This window comes from Scleropages formosus, chromosome 9, assembly GCF_900964775.1.
Source record: "Scleropages formosus chromosome 9, fSclFor1.1, whole genome shotgun sequence".
Classification (NCBI taxonomy): Eukaryota; Metazoa; Chordata; class Actinopteri; order Osteoglossiformes; family Osteoglossidae; genus Scleropages; species Scleropages formosus.
Window position 1 is genome coordinate 15513360 of NC_041814.1, and position 16938 is coordinate 15530297.

Consider the following 16938-nt stretch of genomic DNA (forward strand, 5'->3'; position numbering starts at 1 on the left):
GCACATTTTTTAAAATTATTAAACATTTCTTCCAGGAAACTGTTGGATTTAAAAAAAAAAAATGGAATCCATGTAGGTATTTCTTTGGTTTGCAGTAGAACAAAACAAAAAATTTAAAAAAAAAAAAAAAAACATCTTAATTCATGGAAATCTTAAATGATGTGGACAATAGCACTGGTACTGTCTACAAATAGTTAAAGAAGGTGTGTTGAGTTTCCAGTGTCTGCAATGTAAGAACTACTCATCCAGTCCGAATGCCAGTTTGAACTGAAAAAGCAGTCCTTGTGGGGTTTTGTGTTCACTGTATATACTGCACTGAGTATGGAGAGAGGGAGGAAACACACAAACAAAATAAATGACGGAGACCATAGCCAAGCATGGACAATCTCAAGGCTGCAAGTCCAAATCCAGAGATGTTATGTCACAGTTTCTACTGTATGTAATGTTATCTAGAATTTTAAGGCCCATGGCATTGCAGTCAACCTCCATGGACATGGCACCAAGAGAAATCCTGATAAAGCCTGCAGCCAAAAATAATTTGAATAGTAGAGAAAGCACCGCAATCAGCTGCTACACAGATTGAAGTTGACTTTCAGATAAAAGGTACAAAAGTTTCAACTTGCACCAACTATGACCAACTCAATAAAAGGGAACTATATGGTATGAGAGCTAGGGGGATCCTACTGCTAAGAGAGACATAAGAAAAGCCCTGCTGCAAATTGCCAGAACACACACAAACATACCAAAATCCTTCTAGGAGAATGTCCTGTGAACAGGTGCAAATTAGAACAAATGAGAACTTTTTTTGCAAAGCATATCTCTAAATTTGTACAAAACCAAATTAAGAACAAAAAAAAAAAGAAAAGAGCAAACTTTCAGAAAGACGAGAACACCTTCCCTTCAGCGAAACATGGGGTTGAAACACATTTTTAAAAACATCCAGGAATGGATGAAGACAAAATGCTGGACTCTGCTGAAGTAGCCAGCAATGAGTCCAGACCTAAATCCCACTGAAAGGCCAGGTAGAGATTTGAAAATGGCAGCAAGGAGAAGGCACCCTTCAAATCTAAATGAACTGGATTTGTTTGCACAATGAGTGACCCAGTAAAGAGGTGCAGAAATCTCATCAACGGCTATAGAAAATATTTGAGCGCAGTTATTTCGAGCAAAGGCTTCTCTACCAGATGCCGAGCCTGGGATGTCAATTTTTGACAATGCTATTCCTATTTGTTTTCCCATTTATAAGACTGTGTTAAGTTCCTAATCAAAAGCATAGGTTTTTGAACACAACCCGCTTCTCCTGAGCAGGGTGGTGGTGAACCGGAGCCAATCCCGGAAGTGATTGGGTGCAAGGTGGGGGGGTTTACACCGACTGGACAGAGTGAGAGCGCTAGTTCTCACGAAGCGTAGCTACTCACAGACACTACGCGCGATGTAGTGTCAGCAATTTACCTGAACTGTATGTCTTTGAGCTATGGTTGGAAACCTCGCAGACACAGTGAAAACACGCGAACTCCACAAACCACGAACTTCGAAGCAGGGATCGAACCTACGTTCTCTCGCGCTACCCAGTGAGGCGAAGGCCCCGGGAGTCACGAATATTTCTAACCCAGTTTCGCGTCCTGGTACAGGCAAATTTGATTCTACGAAGCTACATTTAATTCTGTTGCTGTTCATGAATCTATAAAATCTTTTTTTAATGTTTGAAAACGTTTCATACTTATAGAATTCAAAGTAACAGATCAACCGTTTCAGACACAAACACAACCAGCTCCGCGTCTCGACCAGTACGCAGCTGCAGCGCAAAGACGAACGTCCCCGACGTCATACTGTTTTCATAGTGCGTGATGACGTAGATACCACATGGTTTCCGCCCTTCCTCTGAACGTACACAGGAACAGTAAGTTGTTGGCTAATTGGCTAACTGTAGCCAGACGGAGGAGCTGACAGCTAAAACAAAAGCAAACCATGTAACAGTTAACGTGTTATTTAGCTGTCGAAGATTAAACAGCAATATTTTCAGTCCGCTATCGCTGACGAAATTATTGTTTTGAAGGTAACTTAACGCTGTATGCTACCTATATTATATATAAATTATAATACACTCATGTCGTGGCTCGTCCACTGCCACTCACACTGATGCCTCAATTAAATGTAATTAATTTGTCATTTAGCTGGAAGTAGATATAAATTAAAAACATAGTTCATGCCTAAGTAATGAGCAGCTGGCTCTGCAGCTGTAGCTGAGTTTCCAGGACAAGGGGGCTGCTTGTTTTGCTTTGTGAATTGCTACATTCGTAAAAATGTATTACATTGTATTACATGTCATTAGCATATTTAGTCATGGATTAGCCTCCGTGCTACATCATTATCAAACATTATTTGACTGTACGGGTAAGAGCTAAATAACGTGTTTTTCCCTCAGTCTGCAGGGAGAACGTTGCTGTGTTTTTGTCACAAACATCTGGAATGGGTTCAGAGTCCTGCTGGCCGAGATGGACAATAAGGAGGCAGATGAGGGGGATAAATTAAAGAGCAGATTAATGTCTGCATGGCACAATGTGAGATACAGTAAGTGAGGACAACTCCCGCTAAACAGAAGTTGTCGAACCTCTGCGGCAGGTGGCGTAGTGGTTAGAGCTATCGCCTCGCAATCAGAAGGAACTGGCTTTGCATTTAGATGTAGTACCCTTGAGCAAGGTGCTTCCCCTTAATTAAGACAGTAAAAATTACCCGGCTGGGTAAATCGTTCTGAGCAGATTAGCGTAGAAACCTAACAATGTAAGTTCGCTTGAGCAATGGTGACAGATTTAAAGGGGGGGACTTTTGCTATTGTGTTCAGTCAACAGCTGTGAGGATGTGAATATATGTTTAGAATACCTTTCCACTGTGCGTTAAGATAATATCACCATTGAAGTGAGGCGTTACTCTTGTTCTCAGTCGCTCAGTTCCTCTTCAGTGATGTGTCTAGATATCTTATTTGAATGCATCCAATTTCAACTCAGTGGCATTGAGGATATACTGTTTTGTGGTGTTGGATAAATTAAATAATATCAATGTTTTTTAGGCTGGGTTCTCAAATCAAAGACTCATTTCAGCCGAAATTCTCCTGTCTTCCTTCTGGGAAAATGCTACCACTTTAAGTCTGACGGTAAACTCACCTACAGTATGGTTCCTGTGTTATGCTCCAGCTCCTATGTGTGTGTGTTTTTTTTCTTTTCAGGAGCCATAACCAGAATAAATCTAAAAGTATATAAATATTAAGTACAGTTCACATTGCTAGTACAGTTTAAAAGCTTTCTGTTGGTGATGTACTTGATTGTATTTTGCTCTCTACTTCAGACACCGAGGACCCACTAGCAAGCTGCAGTGCTGTGGAAACAGAAAGCAATCATGTTTCCGGAAATGTGGAGGCCTTTCGCAGGGACTTCGCATCCCGTATATGGCTAACGTACCGAGAAGATTTCCCAGTCCTGCAAGGCTCCTCCTTCACCTCAGACTGTGGTTGGGGTTGTACCCTGCGGGCTGGCCAAATGATGTTGGCCCAGGCCCTAATCCTTCACTTCCTGGGCCGAGGTTGGCTCTTTACAGCCTGTTTTGCTCGATATGCATGCACTGTTGGCATTAAAGTTTCCACGCCTCTTTTGTGACGTTCTCATCTTTTTATCTTTAGGCTGTTAACTTGTGTTCCTCTTACTAGTTTTATCCCAGATTTCTACATGCTGCTCCAAACAAATCTTAACCACATTGTCCTAATCACCATATTTCTTCTTGTACAGTTTCTCTTCTTTCATCTATCTACTATCACTACATGTATGCACAAACATTTTCTACGATGTACTTTTTTAGTGTTTATAATACATTCATTCTGACTGTGCAGGTTCAGCATGAATAACTAAACAAAATTTTTAAAAATTCTTGCATTAAATCTCAGTGAAATTGAGTAACTTCTGTGTAAACACGCAATGATAGCCTCATGTCAAATTACATTGACACTGAAAGAAGATTCCCTGTACAGATAAGCAGTAGATTCTAGCAAACCCTTAAATGTATTAAGACTAAATAAAAATCATATCACTGAAGTATTGAAATGTATTACTAATAACATGAAACATATGTTCACAAAATGTACTTAGTTTGTTGTAGAGGGAAAGTACTTGAGAGCCTCACTGCATGTTTCTATTTTTATGGAGATTATGTTGAGGGCACTGATGTTTGACCTGGTTACCAAAAGTAAGTTTTCTCTTAGTAAAGCATTTTGAATACCTCTGGTATCCTTTAGGCTGCTTAAAAGTTACAAGTTTTATGTAGTCATTTGGAAAACAATATTTAAGTTCTAATTTCTTCTTACATCGAGTGTGAAATACGCTGTAAAAGAAATCTTTTTCTATAAAGAAACTAATTGCTACTTAGATATATTTATTGATCAATTACAATTCTGGCACCCACCAAGGTTATAATGTTAATGCCCTACTCCGCTGTCCTGCCACTTTTACAGCTCTAACTACACCCACTGCCTGTCAGAAGGTGCCCACTGTATTTTCAAGGGTAAAGTGCTGTAAAACTGAAATGCTGAATATACTGTAATTAGACTTTTTAATACCACAAATTTACAATTTCTTACTTAGTCTGTTATAACCTTTTCAATGACATGAAGTACATGAGTGTAGGAGTATCTTTGTGTGAAGCCTTAAGTTACGTTTTCCTTATAGTATGGAATAAAATAATTATTAGGTTCAGACTAAATAACACCAAAAACTAATTGTAATTTCTAATTACTGGAATCTGTACATATTCCACATTCTTTGGGTACGAAGAGCTTCACAACCTCTGTGAATTTTAGCAAGTTAATGAGTTATTTTCCAGTGATTTTATTTATAAATGTATTGTTACAGTTGTTGTGCCTTAAGATTATTGCATATAACATTTACAAATGTTAAATATAGAAGTCTAACATGTTCTAGCTTTGTTAAATGGTTTCTTGTAGACTGGACCTGGGCAGAGGCCTTGAGGCTTCAGACTTTGGACACAGAAACATGGACGAGTAATGCTGCCAGGAAGCTGGTAGCATCTCTGGAGTCCCCAGTCCCAGGAGAAAGGAACAGCCACCCAGGTGCCCGACTTGCCACGTGGCCACGGGGAAAGCCAGGAGGGTCCATTGTTCCTCCTGGGGAAGCGCACCATCGGCGAGTGGTCTCTTGGTTTGGAGACATCCCCTCTGCCCAGCTGGGTGTGCACAAGCTGGTGGAGCATGGGCGATCATCAGGGAAGCAGGCCGGGGACTGGTATGGTCCTGCAGTAGTCGCCCACATCCTGAGGTGAGACTGCCTTGCACTCCCAGCTGTTGATGGAACACAGAAAATGGTTGTCTTTCACAGTGAGACCTTGTTGACATTTAACAGAAATACTAATAGAAAACATTTACTCTGCAATGCTTTTTCTCAGAGGGGGCGCGGTGGCGCAGTGGGTTGGACTGGGTCCTGCTCTCCAGTGGGTCTGGGGTTCGAGTCCCGCTTGGGGTGCCTTGTGACGGACTGGCGTCCCGTCCTGGGTGTGTCCCCTCCCCCTCCAGCCTTACGCCCTGTGTTGCCGGGTAGGCTCTGGTTCCCCGCGACCCCATATGGGATAAGCGGTTCAGAAAATGTGTGTGTGTGTGTGTGTGTGTGTGTGTGTGTGTGCGCTTTTCTCAGTGTTATACCCCCACAAAAAAATGACAATGAAAAATATAAAATAAATAGGCTGTCGACCTGTGTTATTGTTTCATATATCAGTGTTTTGGATAAGAATTTAAGTTAGGGAAAATGCATGTACAGTATATATTGACGTGGTTGTAACAGCAGGGATTAAAAAGGCAGTATCAGACTACCCAGCCTGATATATGAAAGCCGTTAAGTCGCTTATACTACTATAAAGGACAGATTACTCCAATAACCTGTTCGCGGTCGTTTTAGGTTCAAAAGGTCCGAAAAGCTTCCTGGTGATCCCCCTTCATTCTTTGATTCGGTTGATCATCCGTTCATTAATACATGTTCACTTATTCATTTAATTTCATTTCAGCCAGACAGTGTGATATGAGGGAGTTTGAATGCAGGCCTTTCTCTTCCCTAGAAAAGCTGTTGAGGAGGCAACAGACCCTGAATTGCGAGGCATAACCGTTTACGTTGCTCAAGACTGCACAGGTATGAAAAATGAGCCTCCTGTAGCAGCGAGTTCGGGCACTGTGCCCAGCTTGACCTCTCACAGGCGATCCCAGACAGAGACGTGGAGCACGGCGCAGCTAGGCATGGCCTGAGCACAGAAGGGATGGCGTCCTCTCACGCCTGAATTTTGATTAAAGTCATTCTTCTCAATATGAGGAGAAGAGAGATGTCTGTTCTGTTCTGATTGTCCACTCGGGGCTCCACGAGAGTCGCAGACCTGAGCTCCGCAAGCGTCGGGGGAGTGGCAATGGCGACAGGGTGATAAAGATGAGAGATCTGAGGTTGTGCAGTGGATTGCAGTTTGATAATGAAGACCTGAGCAAAGACGCTTACCGCAGAGGCACTGGCCAGCCTTTCTCAGGATTCTCCCTGTGTCCGTGGAGAACCCTGCCGTATTTACCATTAGAATAAAATTTAAAAATAGAAAGAGACTCATGCTATAGTATCAGAGCGAGTGTTTTTGCTTGCTTACAGTAGACCCTTGCTCCTTCAAGGTACCATAAATTTTATTGTCCTCAGTGTGTGCAGCAAAACCATTTAAAGTGAAAGGTTTGCATTTTGATGCGTTTTTTTCTTGTGGAAATAGTTGCTTGCATGATGTCCTTTCAGTTGACGATAACACAGATAACATTTTGGTACTGAAGACAAACCAGTGGGACAAATTTAGTCTCCTTAAGGCTGTCTGTTAGCTCTCCGAAGGTCGGCTGGTCATTGACAGATGTCTGTTCCTCTGTTTTAGTTTACAGCGGTGATGTCATTGATAGCCATGGGGAACAGCCATTGAGCTCCACCACCGCAGGCCACAGAGACCGCCGAGCTGTTGTAATTCTTATCCCCATCAGGCTGGGTGGGGAGAAAACCAATGCTGAGTATTTTGACTTCGTCAAGGTGACAACCTAAATGACCCTGCCTGTACTAACTGGCTTGTTTGTTTTGCTTTGGTTCTCTAATACATTATATAGTATTTACAGAAACACAATGATGTAAAAGCATATCTATATGGTATTGCCCACTGGATTTTTCTTTGCAACAAAAACATTCTATGTGCTATTTATTGAGCATAATTATAATAAAGTATTAAATAGAGTAATCCAGATATTAAATACCTGGGGCAGGTTGTGTTGTGGTTAAAGTTGCCTTCTTTGGATCCAAAGAGCCTAGGTTTGGTTCCCACCCCTTCTGTAGTACCCTTAAGCAAGGTGAATTTACTGGGAATTTCCCCAGGTAAAAAAAATTAACTTGCTGTATAAATATGTAAATCATTGTACGTGACCTAAAATTGTACATTGCTTTGGAGGAGATTTTCAGCTAAAAGGAAAAATGTAAACGGACAAAAAAAATATACAACATATTTTTCTGATGTTCTGTTTTATGGATGCTTGCACTTTGCTTTTCTGTATTTTTCATCTTTTTGCTGTGTTTGTAGGGCATTTTAAGTCTCGAATACTGCCTGGGTATCGTAGGGGGGAAGCCCAAACAGGCCTACTACTTTGTCGGATTTCAAGGTTAGTCCGGGGAGAACACTGATAATTTTGTGCATAATTTCCCCTTCGCATAAAGAGACGTAGCAAGTTAATGCATGCGTATTTGGGAATCAGTGCCATTGGAAAAAGGCACTTATTTTACTTCTACTGACCCATCAAAGCTAGCCCATTTATCACAACCAGGCCTCCCATGTTGTAGGAGTAATTGATTTCCATAAGTTGCATGCATAAATTTCATCTCTGCCAAAGTGGGCCACTCTCCATCACCTTCATAAGCTGGGGGAACCTTCAGTTGTACATGTTGGCAGTCAATATTTACGCATTTACATTTTACCAATTTGAAATACAGTGTTAGATGATGTCTAAATGACAAGCAATACATTCTCCCTGCCAGATCAGAGATCCAACTGGCATTTATCATATGCAAATTGTGGATTATAATTGCGTGTTTGTAAAAGTAATTTTCCCCTCACAAAAATTAAATGACAGCCCTTGTGCAGAATAAAAAATGTGGCTCTAAAACCATATATAACCATATGCTGAATTTAATCCATCCTTGTAGGAAGAAAAAAAGCTTAAGATTCACATTTGACTAGGAAGCCTAAGAGAAGCTAGAGACTTTGAGCTATTTTGCATAGAAATTGGAGGGTATACATTCTAATAATAAAATGTTTTTGAATAACTTGTCTTTTGTTTTGTCCTTGTAGATGACAGCTTGATTTACATGGACCCTCATTACTGTCAGTCTTTTGTGGATGTCAGCATAAGCGATTTCCCACTAGAGGTAAGGTGGAATTACAAAGAGCTGACCGCATTTTTGGTAATGTGAATGTAATAGTTTCTGTTAGTACTTAGGGTTATGAATCTAAATGAGCCTACACTCAGTTATCAAATAGAGACTGCAGATGTGTTTTTTGACAAATAAGGTTGATGCAGTCTGAGTTCATGTGCATCACGTTCTTGCAGTAATCATAATTATCTCAGTTTTTGCATGTTCACATAAAAGTTCATGTAAGGCATAATCATCTGCACCACCTGCGGAGTAGAATTTTTAAATACTTTTTTTGATTGTGCACATGCTAAATCCTTACTCTGTCTGAATTGTTTTCTTTTTTTTAGCATTTGAATGTTAACAGGTTAAAGTTGTTTAAATGACAACTACCAGAATGCTGCCTTCTGAGTTTGGTCATTTCTTAATTTTCTAGACTTTCCATTGCCCTTCACCAAAGAAGATGCCTTTTAACAAAATGGATCCAAGCTGCACTATTGGGTTTTACTCTCAAAGTGTGAAGGACTATGAGCAGATTAGTGAAGAACTGTCAAAGGTTGGTAAAATGAATGGTGCATGAGGTAAAAAATTCACAGCCTGAATCAGAAGTATGTTCTGTAGTTTGTAATTAAAGGGTTTGACCAGCTGGTGGCACTATTTATCTGTAAATCCAAAACATTTACATTTGCTCACTGCTGTACCTGTTCCTTATGTGCAAGGAGCTGTGCAGACACAAGTTAAAATAATTAAAGTTATTTAAACTATTTTTATGTGAAAATTATTGGTAATTTTTATATTACAACTGCAGAGGGATTTGAATTCTGAATTAAAATGCTGTATAATATTTGTAGAAGTACTCTGTCCTTCTCTTTTAATGTTGTCTGCCCCCTTTTGAAGGATATTTAAGAAATTTAAATGTATGGCTTGGGAGAACATGATGTTTATTGTTTGTCCTTTGTTTTATTTGTGTTCCAGGTGTTGCGTCCGTCAGCAAAAGAGAAATACCCTGCTTTCACCTTCATGAAAGGTCACGGCCGAGACTACGACCTTTCTGCTCCTCCAGCCCAGGAGCGCAAAGAGTGGCCCTTTCTGGGGGAGTCCAGAAGAGTTGGAGCTACCGCGGGAGACTTTGTGTTGCTGTAAGGTTACAAACACACACACACACACACTTTCAGAACCGCTTGTCCCATACGGGGTCACGGGAAACCGGAGCCTAACCCGGCAACTCAGGGCGTAAGGCTGGAGGGGGAAGGGACACACCCAGGACGGGACGCCAGTCCGCCGCAAGGCACCCCAAGCGGGACTCGAACCCCAGACCCACCGGAGAGCAGGACTGTGGTCCAACCCACTGCGCCACCGCACCCCCAAGTTACAAACATCCAACACTAAACCAGAGAACCATGTACTTCATTGGATTGTTTTGCTCCAAAATAAGAAACCTCTCAGAAACGTCTTGCCTCTGCGGGTACTTGTGACAGGAATGGATTTCTGACCAAGCCACACTGAAGGAGGTGATCAGTTACTGTTTCTGTTTGTTTTGTCTGAGGAAACACGCACCATAAAGACACTTGTTACTAGTGACTTAATTTGTGTAAATGGGAGAGAAATACAGTAACACAGCTGACCTCAACAGCGCAGGGAATAAAGCAGTGTGTCTATTCTCTGTGCAATGGGAGGGTGGGATGCCTTTGCGAAACAAAGGAATAGCACTTAACCAAACAAAATTGTTTTGGTTTCCGAATGAAGGAAAATTGTAACATAGGCCATTCACTGTGATCTTTTCACAAATAACACTGTTTAGAAGTGCGAAATACATAAATTTCCAACTGTTTAGCCAAGTAGCAAAAACAAGTTTGCAGTTAGTCTTCCCAAAAAAGATTGTTAAGTAGGCAAGATATCCTATTTACCCTGATAAATTTAGTTTTACTTTGAAATCAGTAAACTTATTTCATGTGAGTTAATCAGCACTGCCTTAATTTCCACAATTACTGAGATGGATTGAAGGACATTTTGATGTTCAATTAAAAACTGCAAGTATCTTGCAAAGAATCACAACATATTATATGGAAACAGAAATCTGAATCCTGTTTGCAAATACTGCACTTGTTAATATGGGTACATAAAACCTAATGCAGTTATTGCTTTTTGGCAATACAGTTTGAACGTTCATCTTGTAAATTGTTTAATTTTGCAACAGAAAAAAGTATCAAAGATCAAAATCCCATTGTTTTTAATAAACCAAAACATTAATTTAAAACATTAATTTTAAGTGTATTGCAGGTACGCACAAAATTTATTTTGTATTGGGTAACAACATGAAAATCACAAAATGTTTCAGTTTCATATACCATGTCTTTCTTTTGCAGCTTTTGTTTGAGGAATTTAAGGTTTTACTTTTTCAAAATCAAAGCATCGCTTTTGTATTAAGGTTCACGCTTCAGCAGTAGGTTTAAATCTACATAAGACTTTGCAGGTTTGTTCAAATGGACTAAATTGAAATTAATCATACGTACTAACCATTTCTACACTCCATTACGCCAACACAGAAAAATGTTACTGTGTAACACAACAGGCAATTGTATCTTGAAGGGAGGAAAAGAAAATATCCTTGTGCAGAATGCAATGTTGTCATGGTTAATTTTGCCACTGCCGCTCCGTTTGAGCATCGCTTGGTTGTTTTCATGTTAAATCCAAATTCTTGTATTAATAGGAGCATGGCCTAGGATTAGGAACCCATTTGTGAAAAAGTTGACAGACAAGAAGGGGACAGAGAGGAAGAATTGCCTATCTGTTTCCCCCATCCCTGCACCCCCAACGCTGAGGACAAGGAACTGGCAGGGGGTATAATGGGATCATTTAGTGTTTTTTCAGCACTTTGCCCATGATCAGTAAATTCATGTGGGTCTGTTTTTAGGAAACGGGCAAGCGGAGAGTGCACGGCACATTAAGAATGCGCGACAAGCTGGCCTGGTCGGGGGGATTTTTGTCAGCTTTACATGAAAGCCTGCTTGTGCTGGGGGCACTGGGCTTGTGAGGGGACGCTGTGTTCGGGGTGTATTTACAGGGATGTATGAATATTTGATTAATGAGTCATGGTCTCTGGGGAAATGTAATAACGGAGCTGCTGTACAAAGCCTGCCCCATCCCTGTTAACACAGCTGCCAATAGTGTCATTGACATTGCAGATTCCTGAAAATCTAATCTATGCCACTGAGCACATTCCTCAGTTAAAAGGGAATCTATGAGAGGCATCATTCTGTCCAGTCTGGAGCTATTAACCGCTCAATAAAGATTTTTTTTTCTCATCCCGGAGGAAATGGTTTGTGACATACACTGCAGCATAGATATCTTATGCGGGGAATTTTGAAAAGCACACAAGTGTTTGGACCACAGCTGGATTGGATAATAGCTTTATAGTTTTCATGTTGCCTTGCCTCAATGGAGTGAAGTCCTGGACAAATGTACTGAACATGGTTTTGCCTACAGGGTTGTTTCTGGATGAGGAAAAACCATTAATTGTGTTTTAAAGGGAGATCAAACCAGTTTTTGGAAAAAATAACTCATAAGGCAGTTAATATAGCTTGCTGATTTCCAGGGTATACATTATCTAAGAGGATGAATCTAGCAGTGTGGCTTCAGCCTTATATCCTTTTTGCTGTTTTATTTTCACAACACACAGTGACACAGGCAGTACCATTCCTGTGCACAGAGGGTATATAATACGGAAGTAAATTTGGCTCTGTACGAAATGGCAAACCAGTGACCGTTTTCACTCACACCCTCTTGATTTTACGCCAGAGCTTCTCCTGTGCACAGGTATTTGTAGACAAACAGAATTGTCCCACAACGTCTCGGCGGATATGAGATATGGGAGGTGATTTTAAAAGCAGCAGGTCAGCAGTATGGAGGTTCACACCTGGTACTACATTCAATCCCTCCTGTATTTGCCAACAGGTAACACATTTCGAAGTATCATCTCTGCATCACTGTCAGCAGCTAAGTACATCAGTTTAGGAATGAACAAGGTAAATCTCCATACATGTCTCTTTAAAGCCTCTCCTAGCAAATTTCACTTTGTTTTGAGGAAATCTTTTTTGTACATGAAGCATAATACCAATGTACACCGCATGGGTAAAGAGTTAAGTTCTAATGAACCTTTCAAGGTAAAACTTTAACAAAATTGTCTACGATCGTTATTAAGTGTGACTTCTAGTGGGGTTTATTTGTTGCCGTAGCCACCAATCCAAATTTTGGCACTCAGCTACATTTGTTTCAATACCAATGCCATTGCTGATAATGGACAAAACATAAGTGCTGTAGTTTTCAAGTTTTTGTACCCAGCCATTTTTTGTTTCCGCTGACAACGAAGGTCGCTGAAGGTCACCGCTGAGTGAGCACACTTTGTCGTGTAGTGGCCTGTCCTTTTCTACCAACCTTCTACCAGTCAGGTAACCAGAGCAGTATTTCCTTTATGCATCTTTCTGCCAACTTCTGTCCTCCTTGCAGAGAAGAAGCTTTGTTAAACACGAATGAGGCGATACTCGACCCTCTTGCAGTGACACGGCAGTCCACTGTACGTCGCCATCGTTGAGGTTTCCTGCATGGGCCACATCACCATCCGTTCGTCGCACTCCACCACGTCTTTCCCACAGTCCTGCCGCACCACGTGACACTCCCTGCAACCCCCTTTTCCTTAGGGCGCCAATCCATTACTGCTGGCTTTGTAACGAAGCCGCAATAAAACCCAGAGTAATTAAATGGGATTCGACAGTAATTGCCACAGTGAATCAACTTAATCAGTACCTGCATTAACGAGTCAACCTGATGTTACAATCTAACCTTTTTAATATCGAGAAATTAGAATTGTAAAAATTTTTACGTATGATAATCATTTAGCTTTTTTTAACGCTTTGCACCGAGAGAACTACCGTCAAAAGCAAATATTAAATATACTGTTGGAAAAAGGTGCAGGCAATGGTTTGGAGGTCAATGAGAAATGCTTGCAGAGGGGCACTGAAATGTCATTCGTGGCCAGTGGTGCGTATCCATCTGTAGAGAGTCAGCTCAAATATTACCTATTTACACACAATGCAGTGCCTCCTATTCATTTCACATAAAAAAGTTATGGTTCAGAGGTGCGAATAGTGTCAGATCAACCCGAATGAAGACGTACAAAGATACGTGGCAAATAGAATATATTCTAAGCACAGCATGAGAGACGAGTTAATTTATCTATTAATAACTTTCAACTCCAAACCATGTGTGCGCTTGAAATATAGGTCTTTTTAACATATATACCTAAACTACTAAAAAAAGAACATTTAAAATGATTCAGTGGCCTGTATGAGCACATTAATATTCAGCACTAAAAATATATTTTTAAGCAGGTCTCAGCTTCCCTCCTCTGGTGTGAAATGCATAATGCATTCATATCCAATCCATTATATCTGGAGTCTTCACTTCACCAGGGTTGTTCTTCTTTAAATGAAGTTTTAATAAAGCAAGACTGAATGTCCGTGGTCAATTACTACAGTTTCCATTCTGGGGGTACAAATACTTGTACTTAATTAACCATAATATGTGCCAGTCATGGCCCAGCAATCCATAAGTAAATGTCTGGAGAAGGCGTGGAGGTTAAACTTATCTAGCACCTCTTAACAGAGGTTGACTGTTTCTCCATGTGAATGACACGTAAGGTCGCCCTTCTGAGTTATACACAGAGAAGCGAGATCGTTTTTCATCTTTGCACAATACATTTTTGAGCATCAAAAATATGTTTGAAGTAACTTCACTCGCAGCGACTAATATTGATTCGATCTGCTTGCTCGGGGAGCATTTCTGTAAGGGCACAACCTCATTTGCGCAATGGCGATTTAATACGGCGCGTATTTATTTATTGCTTAAGGTAATGTAAAACGGAGGCATCATCTCGAAAGGAAACCCTTGCATTTTGTGTTGTTTAATTAAATGTCATAATCTGTCAAATTTATCGATTCACTTGCGCGACAGAGGCCTGACGGATTGGCTTAAGCCATTTCCATATTTTTATAGGTGCTTTCTACAGTACAGAGGAAGAGGAGTGTGAAAGGGGCCATGTGGGATGAATAGCCCCCGTTGTCGGGGGGGTGCCCCGAAGCAATGGGTTCAGTGTCGAGAGCCTGCCGTCCACGCCGGCTCCCCTCTCTCTGAGCTATGTACAGATGGGCCTCTGACAGGCCTACAGCTGTTCTCCTAATTGTTCATTAAGTGTTCTATTGATTCCCTGATTCCGAGTACATGTGTCTTTCAGCGCCGGCTCTTGTGTGAAGTGGCAGGCGCGTGCATCCCGGGCAAGATGACAGAGGCTGCCGCAACCGAAAATGCGAGCTGCCAGTTTCAATAGAGCGGCCCTCTCTCTGAGGGGACGGTCGACCGCAGGAAAGAAACTCCGGCAGTAGCCGCTTCGGCTTTATTTTCCAAACTTTTAACATCAATCAATTAAAGTGCCGGCAGCAGCGTGGAAAAATGTTTAATTCCTTGTTAAGCGTGCCCGGATTGCACCTGGATGATAGCAGCGCTGGTGCGGGTCCGCTGGCGCTTGGTACCCACCGATTAGCCGTAGAGCCATATGCAGAGCGCCGTGCACGGGGGTGACGGCCCTTCTCCCCCTAAGCCCCCCAGCGATGCCTTGCGGCAATTTTTTAAAAGACAAGATCATCTCCAATTGCGGATTATGGCAGTCAGACGGAGCCTTCCCCAGGCTGATCCAGTTTTAATCTACAGACAGAACAGATAAAAACATGCAGGTCCAGAGCAGGGGCATAAATCTTCCCTGAAACAAATAGACACAGATGAAACTGTAAAAGTTATTTAAATTCCCAGCCAGACAGATTTATTCATCGAGGGTTTCAGGTACCCTGTGTTCGGCGCAGTCTCAGCAGAGCTTCCTTTGACCAAAAGGTATTCTCCACTATATCACATAGCGAAACAAATGTAAAACACGTTAACAGGAGCACTGCAGGTGCGCAGCTAATAAGACATTTTGTCTTTTTCTGCTGTCGCTGTACTGGAAGTTGCGGGGCATGTCTATTACATTATCTTGATTCAAATAACTAACGTTAAGGAAATAATTTGAAATAAACTGTCGGAAGTAAACCGATGAGAAAATGTACGTAACAGAAGCGACACCCTTAAAAATCCTTTATTATACAGTTTTTGACAGTTGTGTAATTTGATCTTCAGCCTAGACTATAATGACTTGAGGCACACAGCCTTTGCTTGGTGGCCGCCATTTATTTTATGAGAAAACTCTAAAGTGGTTCGGTGGACTGAGAACGTTCTCTGTAAAACACAGTTGTTCGTTTCCTCTTCTTGTACAACTGCAAGACTCCGGTCAATAGCACCCGGACAAGTGACTCATCATGTCATGCGGAGCCTTGCTTTGCAACGTGCCAATTTTTCACTAATGGGAGGATGCGCTTCTGCAACGGGGGCAAATATGTTTCAACGTTCTTTGGAAAAATGCAGGGCAGCTACGGCGAATACGTTGTAAATTCTCTGTTATTTATTGTTTCGTTTGCGTTATTGTATATTGCATTATTTATTTGTTTCTTTAATGGACTTCAGAGCAAGTGAACCTGCTCATACATATCCTGGGTCTCAGATCATCTAGGTCATAGCAAGCTGTGTGACCTGTAGAAGTATACCATGCATTAGGTAAAATATCGGTTAAGCACCAGAATGATACAAAATAATTGCTGCTTCAAACACCATGTTATTATACTCTGATGATGCGGTTTTCGGACATAACACAAATGGCTTAATGAAGGCAAGTATAAAAGAAAAAAATCACTGTATCTGATATTCTCCAACTTCATCATGCTTGTTGCTACCAAAATTCTGGCTGCTCCACGTTCTGTCCATACCGGCGTCATATGCCGATCGCTTCGACTGCTCTATTTCAATAAATATTAAATTATTTTGCTTCCGGCTAAATTTTGTTCTTTTCAAAATGTACGTTTGAAAATTACTTTCACCGTTATAATTTGCCTCGTGTGAAGCTATCTGAAGTATATTTATTATAAAGTAGTTTCAGTGTAAGTTCTTTTCTTTGACTCCGGGATGGAGACGCCGGACTTTCACCGCACTATGGAGTCCGGAATTTTCTAGAAGTGCCGGCGTGTGACCGCGCAGGTGCCTTTCACCTGTTCGGCTGCTCGCCCCGCGCGGCGTGCCCGGCGGACCGATGTTCGGAACATGCTTTTCCTTCGCCGGAGGGCACACGTAAACCCTTTCGCAGACTGCTCCTGGATGTCCGCTCAGATTTTTAACATCCTCCTAGTTACCGAGTCGGAGGGGGGGAAAAAAAACTGTATTTGCAGCGCTGAGTAAGTGGGCAGATCGGACATGAACCCGGAACCTGCAAGTGCTACTGTTTACTAACATTTCAATTTCTATGGCTCATCTATTAGGCTGTGAATAAAAAGCTTCGAGGGGTGTTGGGATT

At 41.4% G+C, this 16938-nt stretch overlaps 1 protein-coding gene across 2 annotated transcripts; it reads left to right on the forward strand.

The window, feature by feature from the left end:
- Positions 1 to 1915: 1915 nt before the first annotated feature.
- On the forward strand, positions 1916 to 11729 carry atg4c (autophagy related 4C, cysteine peptidase). Of its 2 annotated transcripts, none has more exons than XM_018753867.2 (12): positions 1916 to 2056; positions 2426 to 2571; positions 3068 to 3151; positions 3343 to 3576; positions 4988 to 5318; positions 6109 to 6179; positions 6940 to 7088; positions 7627 to 7705; positions 8392 to 8468; positions 8890 to 9009; positions 9429 to 9592; positions 11164 to 11729. In XM_018753867.2, exons 2-12 carry the CDS (start codon positions 2496 to 2498, stop codon positions 11174 to 11176), a joined length of 1398 nt encoding a protein of 465 aa, XP_018609383.2. In that variant the 5' UTR covers positions 1916 to 2056; positions 2426 to 2495; the 3' UTR covers positions 11177 to 11729. The 2 variants fall into 2 exon arrangements, with proteins under 2 accessions (XP_018609383.2, XP_018609384.2); XM_018753868.2 differs by lacking the exon at positions 11164 to 11729 and adding an exon at positions 9823 to 10419 and having other exon boundaries at positions 9429 to 9598.
- Positions 11730 to 16938: the final 5209 nt, after the last annotated feature.

Coding starts and splice junctions, on each gene's coding strand:
- atg4c (XM_018753867.2), top strand. CDS start 2,496: ATGGACAATAAGGAGGCAGATGAGGGGGATAAATTAAAGAGCAGATTA. Junction 5,319..6,108: donor GTAGTCGCCCACATCCTGAG/GTGAGACTGCCT, acceptor TCTCTTCCCTAG/AAAAGCTGTTGAGGAGGCAA. Junction 7,089..7,626: donor AGTATTTTGACTTCGTCAAG/GTGACAACCTAA, acceptor CTGTGTTTGTAG/GGCATTTTAAGTCTCGAATA.